The 13,396-nt window shown below is 39.6% G+C and overlaps 2 protein-coding genes across 2 annotated transcripts; both read left to right on the forward strand.

Moving 5' to 3' along the window:
* The first annotated feature begins 2,200 nt into the window (after positions 1 to 2,200).
* On the forward strand, positions 2,201 to 7,653 carry dap3 (death associated protein 3). Its single transcript, XM_054621983.1, has 13 exons — positions 2,201 to 2,371; positions 2,573 to 2,614; positions 3,330 to 3,443; positions 3,610 to 3,711; positions 3,831 to 3,939; positions 4,056 to 4,148; positions 4,239 to 4,369; positions 4,889 to 4,969; positions 6,263 to 6,424; positions 6,519 to 6,578; positions 6,659 to 6,748; positions 7,180 to 7,297; positions 7,406 to 7,653. Exons 2-13 carry the CDS (start codon positions 2,576 to 2,578, stop codon positions 7,489 to 7,491), a joined length of 1,185 nt encoding a protein of 394 aa, XP_054477958.1. The 5' UTR covers positions 2,201 to 2,371; positions 2,573 to 2,575; the 3' UTR covers positions 7,492 to 7,653.
* A 446-nt stretch (positions 7,654 to 8,099) lies between these two features.
* Positions 8,100 to 13,360, forward strand: gba (glucosidase, beta, acid). The gene is made up of 12 exons (XM_054621044.1): positions 8,100 to 8,243; positions 8,427 to 8,504; positions 8,618 to 8,809; positions 8,901 to 9,047; positions 9,509 to 9,642; positions 9,723 to 9,895; positions 9,996 to 10,085; positions 10,171 to 10,318; positions 11,320 to 11,544; positions 11,989 to 12,152; positions 12,251 to 12,367; positions 12,773 to 13,360. Exons 2-12 carry the CDS (start codon positions 8,432 to 8,434, stop codon positions 12,876 to 12,878), a joined length of 1,569 nt encoding a protein of 522 aa, XP_054477019.1. The 5' UTR covers positions 8,100 to 8,243; positions 8,427 to 8,431; the 3' UTR covers positions 12,879 to 13,360.
* The last annotated feature ends 36 nt before the right edge of the window (positions 13,361 to 13,396 follow it).

A 13,396-nucleotide genomic window follows, 5' to 3' on the forward strand; every position in this document is an offset into this window, starting at 1 on the left:
GAATGCAATTGCGTGGCCATTTTCGTGTGGCCAGAGGAGGGGATAAAACGGCGAACACAGGATCTCAATGCGGTTCATAATAGGCGATTGGGGAGGGCTATTTAGACGCTTAATAAAATGGCGACGACTTGTCTAAAAGTGGGCTGCTGGTAGGAATTTGGGGAGCAGCTTAAAAGTTGTGTCACAGAAATGTAACGGGATTCAGTTTACTAAAGTGGGAGAGGAGAGAAAGGCAGGCAGGGAGGAGCACTTATTCAAAAGTTCAAAATGTGAGAGCTGTTTATGATGCATTACTTAAACATATTGATCCAAAACTACAAGCAACGTTTTCCTTCACTCAGTGGAATAACAAAAAATCCATATAATTTAGGGCAAAAATATATTTTTACTACCGATTTTACTTAAGTGTTTTAGTATGAACATTAAATAATGTTGCATAGAATTACATTAGCGTTAACAATAACGATGATTGTAATAAGTATATAGAGCTTACATTATTAGTATTGTTTGTTATTGGTTGTTACAATGTTATATATGTAATATGTAATAACAGTTGTTTACTAAAGTGGGAGAGGAGAGAAAGGCAGGCAGGGAGGAGCACTTATTCAAAAGTTCAAATGTGAGAGCTGTTTATGATGCATTACTTAAACATATTGATCCAAAACTACAAGCAACGTTTTCCTTCACTCAGTGGAATAACCATATAAAAAATCCATATAATTTAGGGCAAAAATATATTTTTACTACCGATTTTACTTAAGTGTTTTAGTATGAACATTAAATAATGTTGCATAGAATTACATTAGCGTTAACAATAACGATGATTGTAATAAGTATATAGAGCTTACATTATTAGTATTGTTTGTTATTGGTTGTTACAATGTTATATATGAAATATGTAATAACAGTTGTTGTTTTGTTGTTGTATAGGTCTATATAGGGCCAGTTGAACTCATTATGGGTCATGACAAACATGAACTTTTGGGCCCTCATTGGCCTCTTGTTCCTCCTGCTGTCAATGCAACTCTGTAACCTCCAAATAGCTTCTCAATAGCTATACCTGTACCCAGTACACAACCACAACTTGTAGAAGATTTGCTGTATGTACAATGGTTTTTGGTAATTAAAATTAAAAAACACACTTTTATTTTAGAATAGCTACATATGAAGACAAAATCACAATGACGTTTTCAAAACTAGTTTTAGGGTTTTGTACAAGACAGAGCTTCAGGATAAGGTAATGATGCAAGACCTAAGCAAATTAGAAATTAATTAAATTACGATACCAAATGAAAAATATTGAACCTGGGACAGGGTCTACTGGGGCTTTTGCCCACTTTGCCAGGTTGGTAATCCATTTTTGCCTTGACTCATGACCAGATTAATTCTTAAGGGGGCCCAGAGAACATGTTTATGGGCTCTTATGGCTCACCCCAAACCCTAACTCCACCTCTTCTGCTTTGTGTATGTGTCCTGTCAACTCTGAGTTTCTATCAAGTACACTGTACACAAAGATTGGCCTTTTTAGGGTTCCTGAGAGTCTGGGTGCATGGGGGCTCTTGGCCTCTTTGCCCTGGGTGTTAATCCATTTTGGGATATATATCTTGGACATTATTATTTTAAAGTGATAATCTGTTTTTGACAATAGATAGTTTGATTATTTAAAAAAGTGAAATGCCTGGTTAACATCTACATAAAATGTGAATAATGTAAGTGATAAAACAGAGAAAAAAACAAATACAATTATTTTGAAATAGGAACATTATAATGAGCAAATTGAGGCTTAAGAAAATAGAAGAGGAAGGAGTGAAAGCAGATAAAAGCTGGATGAAAACATTTGTTTTTCATCATGCATACTTACTTTGTGAAAGGGGCATGTGACTTTTATCTCAATGTCCCTAGAGCCACAACATATCTATTAGTTAACTTATATTATAAAATAAAAAAATGCTGGAGGCCTATTTGTTCCAAAAGACAAAAGTTGTCAACATATCCCATAAAAATAAAGTTGTGTTTAGTGCTTGAAAAAAAGCACTGTCCCTCTCAAAACAGTTAATTATGTATTATAATCCTCCGCTGTGTGTTGACAGCTCTCATAACTCTAACATTCATTATTATCACAGGTGAAATGTGTCAAAGTCTGACAAACTCCATTTTCTTCAGTTGTCGTCGCCTGGCTCGCTCATTGGCTACAAAGATTTGTGATGGTTCGACGTCACTTCCGGCTCTGAGCTGCATGATGGCGGTGCCCATGATAGGTCTGGCACATTGACTTCGTGAAGTGTACCCTTTCCTCAACCCAGCCCGGGGAGATTTCACCAATAAATGATTTAACCGAAATCGTCTCGACTGAATCTGAAGTGAATCGCAGGTAAAAAGCTCTCTGCGCTCAAGCAACGCTAGCTCCGCATGCTAATGTTGCCTGTAAATGACATGCCTGCTGGGGACCACAGCTAGCTGTTAGCTAACTGTTTACGCAAGGTTATAGGACACTAGTGTGGTTTACATACTACATGCTTCATTGGCACTTGCGACCCCTGAAATATAACTTAAATTGTCCTCCGTGTTTCAGATCATGGCTCTCCACAGACTGTCCTTCAGACTACGGCAAACGGTAAGGTCCATTTAAAGAGCAGGTTTAAGACACATCACCTGGACAGCATGTGAAGATTAATCCATTTTTAGATATTTTTGACCTGGTTCAGCTCCTCGGGGATGCAAGATAATGTTTGTGACGTTAAATGATGTTGCAAAACACGCATATTTGTGCTTTACATGTTCTCAAAATGTACAATATGTAGTGATTGGCAGTAGAACAAGTAGTTTTAGTTAGGTAACACTCATTTGAAAACTGTGTTTTAGAAATGTTCAAATAGAATATCAAGCAAATTAAACTGTTATCAAGCACATTTTCAATCCAGAGCATTACTGTATACCTCACTAGTTATGATAAATAAAAAACAGAGCTTAGAGGTATCTATGTGCTCTGTTAAGGTTCAGCATCCTACCATAGGATGCTTCAGTCCCAGAGGAAGACAGAAAGCATCACCTTCATTTTTATCATAGTATTCAAGTAAATCATTTATTTAAGTGACCTCTAGATATTGGAGTCATAAATTAATGTAGAATACAGTGCAAGTTTACATACATGCTGGTTTCACTTGGCTCAGTTTTTGTTTAAGACTTTCCATCAGTGTATTAATGTGTTGTACTGTATTTATTAGGTTTATATCTGTTTGAATATGTCACAGATCAATACAGTACCATGTGTTCTATTTAGATCATTGCTCTGGGTTCTCTTAGTGTTCATTCAATCATTTTTTGTACAGGTAACACATGTAAGGTCCCTTCATACCAGTGGATGTGGGCAGCAGCAGGAGGCTGTGGCAGTGGAGTCAGAACCTGAGCCGTTCTCAGTTTTCAGAACACAGGAGAATGACCCAGTAAGCAGATCTTAACTTAAGCATTGCAAATGCAGTCCTCGTGCTATCAAGCACAAACAGAAAACAGAGCACAGCTGCCTAGTTGCAGCAGATTTATATTCGTTGCAGCTGTTTCTGTACATTTGCATGATTTTAGCTATTAATCTCGTATTTTGTCTCATTCAAGGCTTGTCAATCAGAGAAACAATTCGGACAGTATTACACGCTGCCCTCTGCACACGTCCGCACTCTGTTCCCTCACGGTCTCCCTCGGCGCTATCAGCAACAGGTTTGTGCTTATGTGTGTGACTGCATACACATTATTTTAAATTTACTGTCTCTAGATAATATTTTGATGCTTGATCTATTGTTTTTGGTTAAATGTACCATGGTGACAAATTTTTTTAGGTGAAGACGTTTAATGAAGCCTCTATGATGGTGAGGCAGCCGGCTCTAGAGGTCATCTCTTACCTGAAGAAAGCAGATTACAGCAAACCTTCTCTACGATATTTATTCTGTATCCTTTACAACACGTGCTCACACACACACACACACACACACACACACACACATGAATAATTACACTCTCGATGCTTCTGATAAACCTGTTGTTAACCTTATCAAGTTGTTCAGATGGGCTGAAGGGCAGTGGGAAGACCATGTCTCTCTGTCACACACTCCACTTCTGCTACACACAGGGATGGTTGGTGCTGCACGTTCCTGATGGTGAGACCAACGCAATCACACAAGGCGCCGGCTGCTACTGCTGTACATTAAGTGACCTCCTACCTCACTGTTTTTTTTTTTCTATTACAGCTCATCTCTGGGTGAAGAACTGCAAAGAGCTGCTGCCCTCCTCCTATAACACCTCTCGCTTTGATCAGCCATTACAAGCCACCGAATGGTTACGCAACTTCAGAATCACCAATGAGCAGTTCCTTTCAAAGGTAATGATCTTTTATAAACATCAGGCATCAGACAATATTTGTATAGGTTGCAATTTTAAAATATGAACTTCCTGACTCTTGAGTATTCATCATTCAAATAAGGCTTGTGGAGTGTTACATAATTTGTCACAATATTAACAAGCATGTAGACATTTATGGACCTTAAATGAGCCTTGACAGCATCCTCACAGCGGTTTAGGTCACATGCTGATATACATAATTAAACTGGTTTATGACTCTACCTGAAGTTCCCCTTATGCTCCACTCTTAAAGGCAGAGTTTGTAGTACAGCGTCTTTGCATGACAGAGTAGCAATTTAACAACATGATATTGTTTGAGGTATATTATTTGCATGTAAAAATAAGTATTGAAATATAAATGTAATTTATGTCATGAAACAAATGAGAAACATCGGACACCTGGTGCATGAATAGAAATGAGGGCCCAAAACATGAACATGGTCAATGAAACTGTCATTGAAACTGTACTGTCAATTAAACTATATGGTTTATCTCCCAGATAAAGACAAAGCAGCGCTATGCGTGGACAAAGAGGGAGTTCACTGAGGAAGGAAGTCCACTCGGGCAGCTGGTCGATCAGGTGAGTTTTGTTTTTTCTTTTCGTTACCTTTTCTTTCTTCATCTGCCCTACTGATTTCCCCACAGGGGGCTATTAAAGTTCCATCTTTCCCCTAGACTGTGCTTAGTGGTGATCTATAGCCAATGAACTGAGCATGAGGATGGCTCAGCACAATATTTTTGTACCACACTCACTGACAAAGGTGGAGAAGAGCAGTAGAGTTATGTTCAGTCAGGGAATTTTTCAGCTCTTCCCATCAATCTTCCAATCAATCATTCCTTATCCTCTAATAAGAGAAATTTTACTGGATTTTACTGTGAGCTTGTTGTGGACTTTAATTAGATCTGATATTAATAGCCAGCTTTCTGACAGCACATTATTAGACAAAAGACATCAAACCAGCTTTCAAACTCCTGCCGAGGCGTCTGTACATAAAGTAATGGGGCATGAAACTACTGTTTGCTCCGACCATAACTCAGTGGCTCAGATTTTGACATACAAAGTTATTTGTTGATACTATATTAGAGTATTCCACTGATATAGCATTGCACTCATACTAAATTGCTAGACTCATAATGGACAATAAAAAAATAGCAGAACAAGATATGTCGTCTTTTTTTATTCCATGCATTACTCTTGTCAAAACCTGGTACCTACATTACCCACAATTAAGGTTTTAGTGGTAAACCAATATCACAGTATAATGTGTTTTTTAAACACCTGGCGGTTATATACCATGTAGATTTGCTTATCTACAGTATTGAAGTGTGAGTTGAGGATACAGACAGGATCAGTCTGGCTGTGTTGTCGCTCCTAAAGTCATAGGACATTATTTTAAAAGCTATTTTTCATTTTGTGTTTGATTTAACATGCTATAGTGCTGCTAACATGTGAAAAGCTATATGTTAGTTATGTAACATATTAAACTTACATGCTTTTATATCAGTGTTATATTTTGGTTTTAATTATAATTCTGTAGTAATAATAATAATAATAATAATAATGTTAAAACAGTGAAACCATGATATTTTCTGAGAAGGTACCATGAAATCGTTATGTAAAGAACTCATACTGTTACAGCCCTCCCCACTATGCAACTCTTGCGCCAACGCTTGAGTTGGTGATTCAAGTGTGTGATGCTCGTAGCAGCAATTGTACGAGCTGATATATACCGTACAACTTTTTTTCCACACATGCAGTAGTTCTCTTCAAGACCTGTAAGCAGACTTTGATGAGTCAAAATCGTCATGGTTGCCATTTAGTTTTTTACAAGTGATTGCCATCAGGTGTCTGACGGAGTTTCTTTTGCCGTAGGGTATATCTCGTGTGAAGAGCAGCAGTGACGTGGTGGGGGCGGTGATGAAGGAGCTGAGGCTGCAAAGCGGGCCGGAGTCAGACTTCCGTCTGGCCCTGGCTGTGGATGGTGTCAACGCCCTGTGGGGAAGATCCACCATCAAGAAGGAGGATAAGAGTGCTGTGAGGAAACACATTCACGATCCTGTTACGTCTCGTTTTTGTCTCTTAATCCTTCTCTTTCAGCTCATGTGTCTCTCTTTCTTATTGTCATCAGGTGGAGCCAGACGAGCTCACTTTGGTATATAACCTGAAAAAGCTGATGACCAACGGCTGGGTAAGAAGAACGCATTAGACGCATGAGAATATAAGATCCCAGATGTTATATCCCATTAACATTCACTCTTTTTGTCTCAGACTGGAGGCGCCATCATCACCACTCTGTCTCAGACGGGGTCTCTCTACACCTCAAAATCTGACTACTTGCCTCAACAGCTGCTGGGAGAGGTCAGAGATCATTTTATTGTACTTAATCATTTGTAGCACTTGTCCTCGAGCTCTGACAATAGTTTAGTCTTTCCTTCTCTTTTCTAACTTAATTTATTAGTCGGGAATTTGCAAACCTGGCCTCCATACGGGATCACAGCAATCCTCAAGACTAGTGCAGAAGTTGATTGTTAGATTTAAGACATAATGGTGATGCTTTATTGTTGCTTTGTGGCGAGCATCTCATCATTTTGATGTCCGTAGAGCAACAAAAGAGCCTGTAAATCAACTAGTATGAGTAAAATCAATTGTGGGGTCATATTACCCCCCAAAAAAGATGCCATATTTGCATAAATTATAATTCAGACCTCTGTTCTTTACCACTGAACATGCTTTTATAGCGATGTTTGATGTCGCATATGTTGACTTCCTGTCTGTGGTTTCCCCATCAGAGGGGGTTTGACAGCATGGACCCGCTCATCCCGGTGTCGGTGCCCAACTACAGCGAGAAGGAGTTTGAGAGCTATTACCTTTATTTAATGGACCGCCAGTGGCTGCAGCATCCACAGAGTGAGTAACAAAGGATGCAACTGTGGATGCTTTTCTTCAAGAAATAAAAAAAAAAATACTTTTAAGTGATGCTGTTCTAGTAACTTCAAAATATTTTTCCCCGATCAGGTCGAACAGAGGAAGGAAAGAAAGAACTCATCTTTTTGAGCAACAGAAATCCATCGGTGTTGGACAGAATTTGTGCTTTTCTATGAAGTTACATAAAGACTTAAATCACACACACACACATAAATATCCTACACCCAGATATCAGTGTCCTAGAAATACATAAATATACCAATGTCCATATCTATAATATCTGTAAATTATGTTGCATGTGTGTAACTTTGATAATAAAATGTTGAATAAAGTAACAAAAAAACAACTTTATTAAAATGCCGTCTTTAATTGCAAATGCCTTGGAAGAAGAGTGAATCGAATGAATCACAAACGGAATCTAAAAAGCATATTTTAGTAATGGAAAGGTATCTGCCACTTAGTTCATTTCTTTATGTGTGATAGAGATGGGTAAACTGGGAGAAAAAGGGATGTAAAAATGGTCTTAAACCTATATTTTGAGAGGTGCCACGTGTTAGTTTGACAAAGATATAACAATTTGCACAAATACATTGTAAAAAGATATTTAAAAAAACCCAATAAAAGACGTGTTATAGGCTTTGTAAGCGTCTAAAAACAAAACTAACCTTGAATGAGACACAATCAGTCTGTGTCCTGATTTTATGGCCAAGCGCCACCTGGCGGCGGCTCAGATTCTTGCACAGTTGTTCACGTGACAGTTTTCAAGGCCACATGACCGGCCAGAAGTCCATTTGATCGCCTAAACAGAATGGCAGGGGGGGAAACGCTGGTATGGCAGATTGGTTCAAGTTAAAGTGACGGCCAAGTGTGAATATTTTTTTACAACAACACGCAGGACATGACAGAGTTTCTGTCCGCGTCCTCTGAGGTGAGATAATCTCTTAAATGCTTTGAATGACATGACAATAACGTGTGTGTGTGTGTGTGTGTGTGTGTCAGCTAAATGAATGCAGCAGTTGGTTCTTTATTAGTTTGTATGAAGTGCTTCCCGACACTGATTCAATCCGTGTTTATTCTATTTTAACTCAATTTAAATACTCTTTGTTTTTAGATAAAATGGCGTTGTTGTTGCCATCATCTGTGCTTGTGGCTCTTGTTTTCCTCACGGCAGAAGTGACCCTGTCTACAGGTAACACAACACAGGTGGTCCCAATGCTTGTATCCTCTTCTGTTGTTGATATAATATTCTGTTTTACCAGTACAGACAGAAAATGGTGTTGCTTTGACTTCTTCTACTTCCAGGAAGCAATGAATGTGTTGCTAGAAACTTTGGCCATGACTCTGTGGTGTGTGAGTGTAATTCAACCTACTGTGACAGTGTTGGGTCAGTATCTTTGCCTCCACTGGGCCAGTACTCCTCCTACCTGAGCAGCAAGGCCGGCAGCAGACTGGAGGCGGGCCGGGGTCAGGTCCAGGTGAACAGCACGGGTGGAGGTGAGAGATGATGTGGGGCTTTAGCTGGGCAGTCTGTGGTGTTGGAGCAGGTGCAGAGCATCTGTATCATCTATTTATGTGTCTCTTTCAGGCCTCAGGTTGACAATCGTCCCCTACCAGAAGTACCAGAAGATCAGGGGATTTGGTGGAGCTATGACGGACGCATCAGCCATTAACATCCTGTCTCTCTCTGCTGGTGCACAGGACCAGCTGCTGCGTCAGTACTTCTCCCCCGAAGGTACATTCAGTAAAAGGAATCACCAAAAAAATGCCCTTTTTTATGCACAATAGTAGGGTGTAAGATCAGAAAAGCTGAGTGGCACACATTTGTTATTCTTGTTTGTATATTTTTCATGTAAAACAGTTAACAACCAGGGTTTTTTCACATAGCAACAGTTGTCCTGCTTCAACACAATGAAAAAATACATTTCACACTTTCTGTGAGACGTGTTTATATGTGCAGGCTAGTTTGTTTCCCAAATCAACAGAATCACCATCCGCATCTACGTCGCCCAAAAGAATAACAAAAAGAAATTTGTAAATAAAATACACAGAAGCATTAAAAATATACATATATATATATTCAGGGATCAACTGCGCATATTCAATATTATTTGGTCAAAGAAAAAAGTAAACAAACATGAAATTTCATAAAAATCCGAAGGTTGCTAAAAATGTATATTGCTGTGTCTCGGGCAGGTATCGGCTACAGCGTGGTGCGTGTCCCCATGGCCAGCTGTGACTTCTCCACCCGTCTGTACACATATGCTGACACACCTGGAGACTACAACCTGGACAATTTCACACTGGCCCCTGAGGACGTCAACATGAAGGTCCCTCTCTTCTCCTACTCTCACACACGTACACATGTCCATCACTCCATAGCTCTAATCCCTCCTCTTCCTCCTATCAGATCCCTCTCCTGCAGCGTGCTCAGGCCTTGTCTCCTCGCCCTCTGTCTCTGCTGGCCAGCGCCTGGAGCGCTCCCGCCTGGATGAAAACCAATGGTGCCCTCATTGGAAAGGGCTCCCTGAAGGGCCAACCTGGGGGCAAGGAGCACAAAACCTGGGCTCAGTACTATATCAGGTGACATGTGGAGCTTAAACTTAATGCAATGTCAAATTTTGGAAAGACCTTTTTACAAGGGGAACTCGTTCTGATGGTTACTTTTTTTCTTTCCTCTCAGGTTCCTTGAGGAATACGCTAAATATAACTTGACCTTCTGGGCTTTGACCACAGGGAATGAGCCCTCTACAGGACGGATGACAAACTACAGGTCTCTCCTCACATTATATTACACAGAATTAACCATAACCACGGATCATAAATTGTACGACAGACTGAGAAGTATCTCACTGCAGTTTCCAGGCTCTTGGCTTCACTCCTGAGGAGCAGAGGGACTGGGTGGCTCTGGACCTGGGCCCTGCCCTGCATGCCTCTTCACACCCACGCACACACGTCCTCATCCTGGATGACAACCGCCTGCTGCTGCCTCACTGGGCCAAAGTGGTGAGTCCAAGGACAGAGAGATAGTGGCTAAAGTCATGGTACACTTTGTTATACTTAAAGCTACTCTGGAGTTACAGGCAAAAAGTTTGGATTTTTTTACATTAATCAGCGCAAGAAAATAAAATATATTGAACAATACTAAAATATCTAAACATGATACATTAATATAATGTATGGTACAATAAAAGATACATTCAAACCAATAACGAAGATATAAGGCAAGAAACAAGTGTTAAGATGCTGGGCTAAAGCTTAAAAATACTTGTCAGCTACCAGCTGCAGGAATAAAGACATTTTACATCTTCCAGTGTTGCATCTTTATAGTCTTAAGGAAAGAGTCTAAAACTATCAGATAGGAATCAACCTAAAGAAAGGGGTTCGTTTTGTGATTCAGCCGAGTAAATTTTTTTGTAAGGACTGCAGCTAACATTTTTTTCCCATTTTGATTATTTTAACGATTAATCAATTGGTCCATAAAATGTCAGAAAATGTTGAGATAATCATTAATGTTGTGATATGATCATTGTTTCCCCAAAGGCCAGGAGGAAGTTCTTAAATGTCTTGTTTTCTCCACAACTCAAAGATGTTCAGTTTACTGTCGTGGAGCAAAAGAGAACCCAGAAGGTGGAATCAGAGAATATATATATATTTATTTTTTTCTTTAAAAATTGCTCAAACTAACTAATCGGTTATCAAAAAGGCAATTGATTTAATAGTTGACAACTAATCGATTCATCTTTGCAGCTCCAGTTTTTGTTGTTTATAGAGAGGCTCCCAAACCACACCACAAGAGTCAAGGACCAGATTATACAAGGCTCTGTCAAAAAAATAGATTTCTGCAGTAAATTCCTCTTTAATTCCATATGAGGCCTTTTTTTTAAAGAGGTAGAAACTAAATGCAATGCGTTTGACTCTTCAGTACCTGCAGATATCCTGAGAGAGGACATTGTTCTTTTCTTGCATGCATTTTAATTATTTTATTTTTTTACTTTTCCCTCCAGGTCCTAAATGACATTCATGCAGGGAGGTACATTCATGGCGTGGCAGTTCACTGGTACATGGACAGCCTCGTCCCAGCAGAGATAAGCCTGGGAGTCATCCATCATCTCTACCCAGAGTACTACCTGTTTGGCACAGAGGCCTGTTCTGGCTGGAGCCCACTAGACAGAGGGGTGAAGCTGGGGAGCTGGGACAGAGCGGACCAGTACGCACATGACATTATAGAGGTAAGATCATCTTATCTTCTGGATCAGGCTTGTTCAGTCAGATCCACTGTGACAGATTTGACGAGTTGTGAGCTATTCCTGAAAGGTGAATCACCTTCTACTCGATGCTGCAGTGCGGGTTTACAAGTTGCTGCACAGTCTTCAGAAATTACCCGCAGGCCGTCAAAGCATGCTGGAACTGGTGTTTTGTTCCTTCTGTCTTCTCTCTCCCTCAAATGAAATTGGACTCCCTCTGTTCTATCTATTTTGCATGGCTGTATTCAGACTCTAGACATCTTGAGAATCAGGAGGGATTTGTATATGTAGATGTTTTGTCCTTGTGACATTTAAACAAAACGCCAGGCACCAGTCCAATTAAATAATTTAAACACAACAACATCTTTGAGTGCAAAGTTATCAAAGCCCAGTCTAGATGCTGAACTGTAGGTGTTTTCTCCACGGCAGGACTTGAATCATTATGTGGTGGGCTGGACAGACTGGAACCTGGCATTGGACCAGACTGGTGGGCCAAACTGGGTGAAAAACTTTGTGGACAGCCCTGTTATAGTGGATGCACAGCGGGATGTCTTCTACAAACAGCCAAACTTCTACAGCATGGCCCACTTCAGGTATTAAACTGACTCTCACGTGATCTTTTTCACACCGAATGGCAGTTTTCACCTGTTCCATCATTACAAGGTTTAATGAGATCTTCCTTTTTATACAGTAAGTTCCTGTGGGAAGGGTCTCAGAGAGTGGGAGTGGTCGCCAGTCAGAAAACAAAGCTGGAATACTCTGCCTTTATCAGACCAGATGGCTCAGTAGTGCTCATCATACTCAACAGGTACGTGAAATGTGTTATATGTGCAAATTCATTATACTTGAAAAATATCTAAGTGCCATTATTTTTACGTGTATTGACATTGAGTTGTGATTTGTAATATTAGAGGGGAATAATAATTTTTACATCACTATTCTCATTTTCGCTGAAAAACATATTCAATTAAAGTAATTGAAATTATTATGGTGGGATTTTTGTGGAGATATTTACCAGACAAAAATGTTGTTTAAGTCTTTAGAATAAGATTTGTAGGCCAGGACAGCTTCCCCAGCAATATTTCATTTTAAATTGGTATTTTGACACACATTTCACCTTTAACTAATATTGTGCCTCCTGCTATTTTAAACCGCAGTAGGCCATATTACGATAACGTTAAAATTTGGATTAATTGTGCGGCCCATTTTGTAGGTCATCATCAGTGATCCAGTTTGAAGTTGCGGATCCGGCTGTGGGCTACATCTCCTCCACTGCACCGGCTCATTCATTGCTCACACTGGCTTGGAACACACACTGATCATTAATACAAATTCGACCACATTATAAATGTTTTATGCACATTTCAAAAAGCCACGAAAAAGCATTTCATGTTGGAACCTTCTCCTTACCAAAGCTTTTATTAATCTGAATGCCTTGCTGGTATTAAACCACTCACACACATTTTTTATAATCCCCAGTGCTTTTCTGCACAGCTTTAGTGATTTCAGTGGTCACTTAAATTAACCCTCAGCAAACATGAATAACCTCAAATCATTTAATTTCCTTCAAAGACTAAGATGCTTTTTTTATGCAGAGATTCCTATCTCTGCAATCTCTGAAAGTAATGAATGTATCAGTTCACCCGACTGACTTGTGCCGAAGCGTAACTACTGCCTTGATTTCCAGCAAATAAGATGCTTCAAGTGTCACAATCACCAAGAAATCATATAAATAATGTACAAAAATTGTAAATGCCTTCTGTTGCTATTTAATTTTAAATAAAGCACTAATTGTTTTAAAATATCACACGTTTTAAGTATTTACCCAGGGTCGAGA

This window comes from Anoplopoma fimbria, chromosome 20 (assembly GCF_027596085.1).
Source record: "Anoplopoma fimbria isolate UVic2021 breed Golden Eagle Sablefish chromosome 20, Afim_UVic_2022, whole genome shotgun sequence".
Lineage (NCBI taxonomy): Eukaryota > Metazoa > Chordata > Actinopteri > Perciformes > Anoplopomatidae > Anoplopoma > Anoplopoma fimbria.

What these genes read in the sequence shown, in the direction of transcription:
- dap3 (XM_054621983.1), top strand. Translation starts at nt 2,576, where the DNA reads ATGGCTCTCCACAGACTGTCCTTCAGACTACGGCAAACG. An exon ending in CTCGGCGCTATCAGCAACAG is followed by an intron (nt 3,712 to 3,830) that starts GTTTGTGCTTAT and finishes AAATTTTTTTAG; the next exon opens with GTGAAGACGTTTAATGAAGC. An exon ending in GGTGCTGCACGTTCCTGATG is followed by an intron (nt 4,149 to 4,238) that starts GTGAGACCAACG and finishes TTTCTATTACAG; the next exon opens with CTCATCTCTGGGTGAAGAAC.
- gba (XM_054621044.1), top strand. Translation starts at nt 8,432, where the DNA reads ATGGCGTTGTTGTTGCCATCATCTGTGCTTGTGGCTCTTGTTTTCCTC. An exon ending in GGTGAACAGCACGGGTGGAG is followed by an intron (nt 8,810 to 8,900) that starts GTGAGAGATGAT and finishes TGTCTCTTTCAG; the next exon opens with GCCTCAGGTTGACAATCGTC. An exon ending in CTGAGGACGTCAACATGAAG is followed by an intron (nt 9,643 to 9,722) that starts GTCCCTCTCTTC and finishes TCCTCCTATCAG; the next exon opens with ATCCCTCTCCTGCAGCGTGC.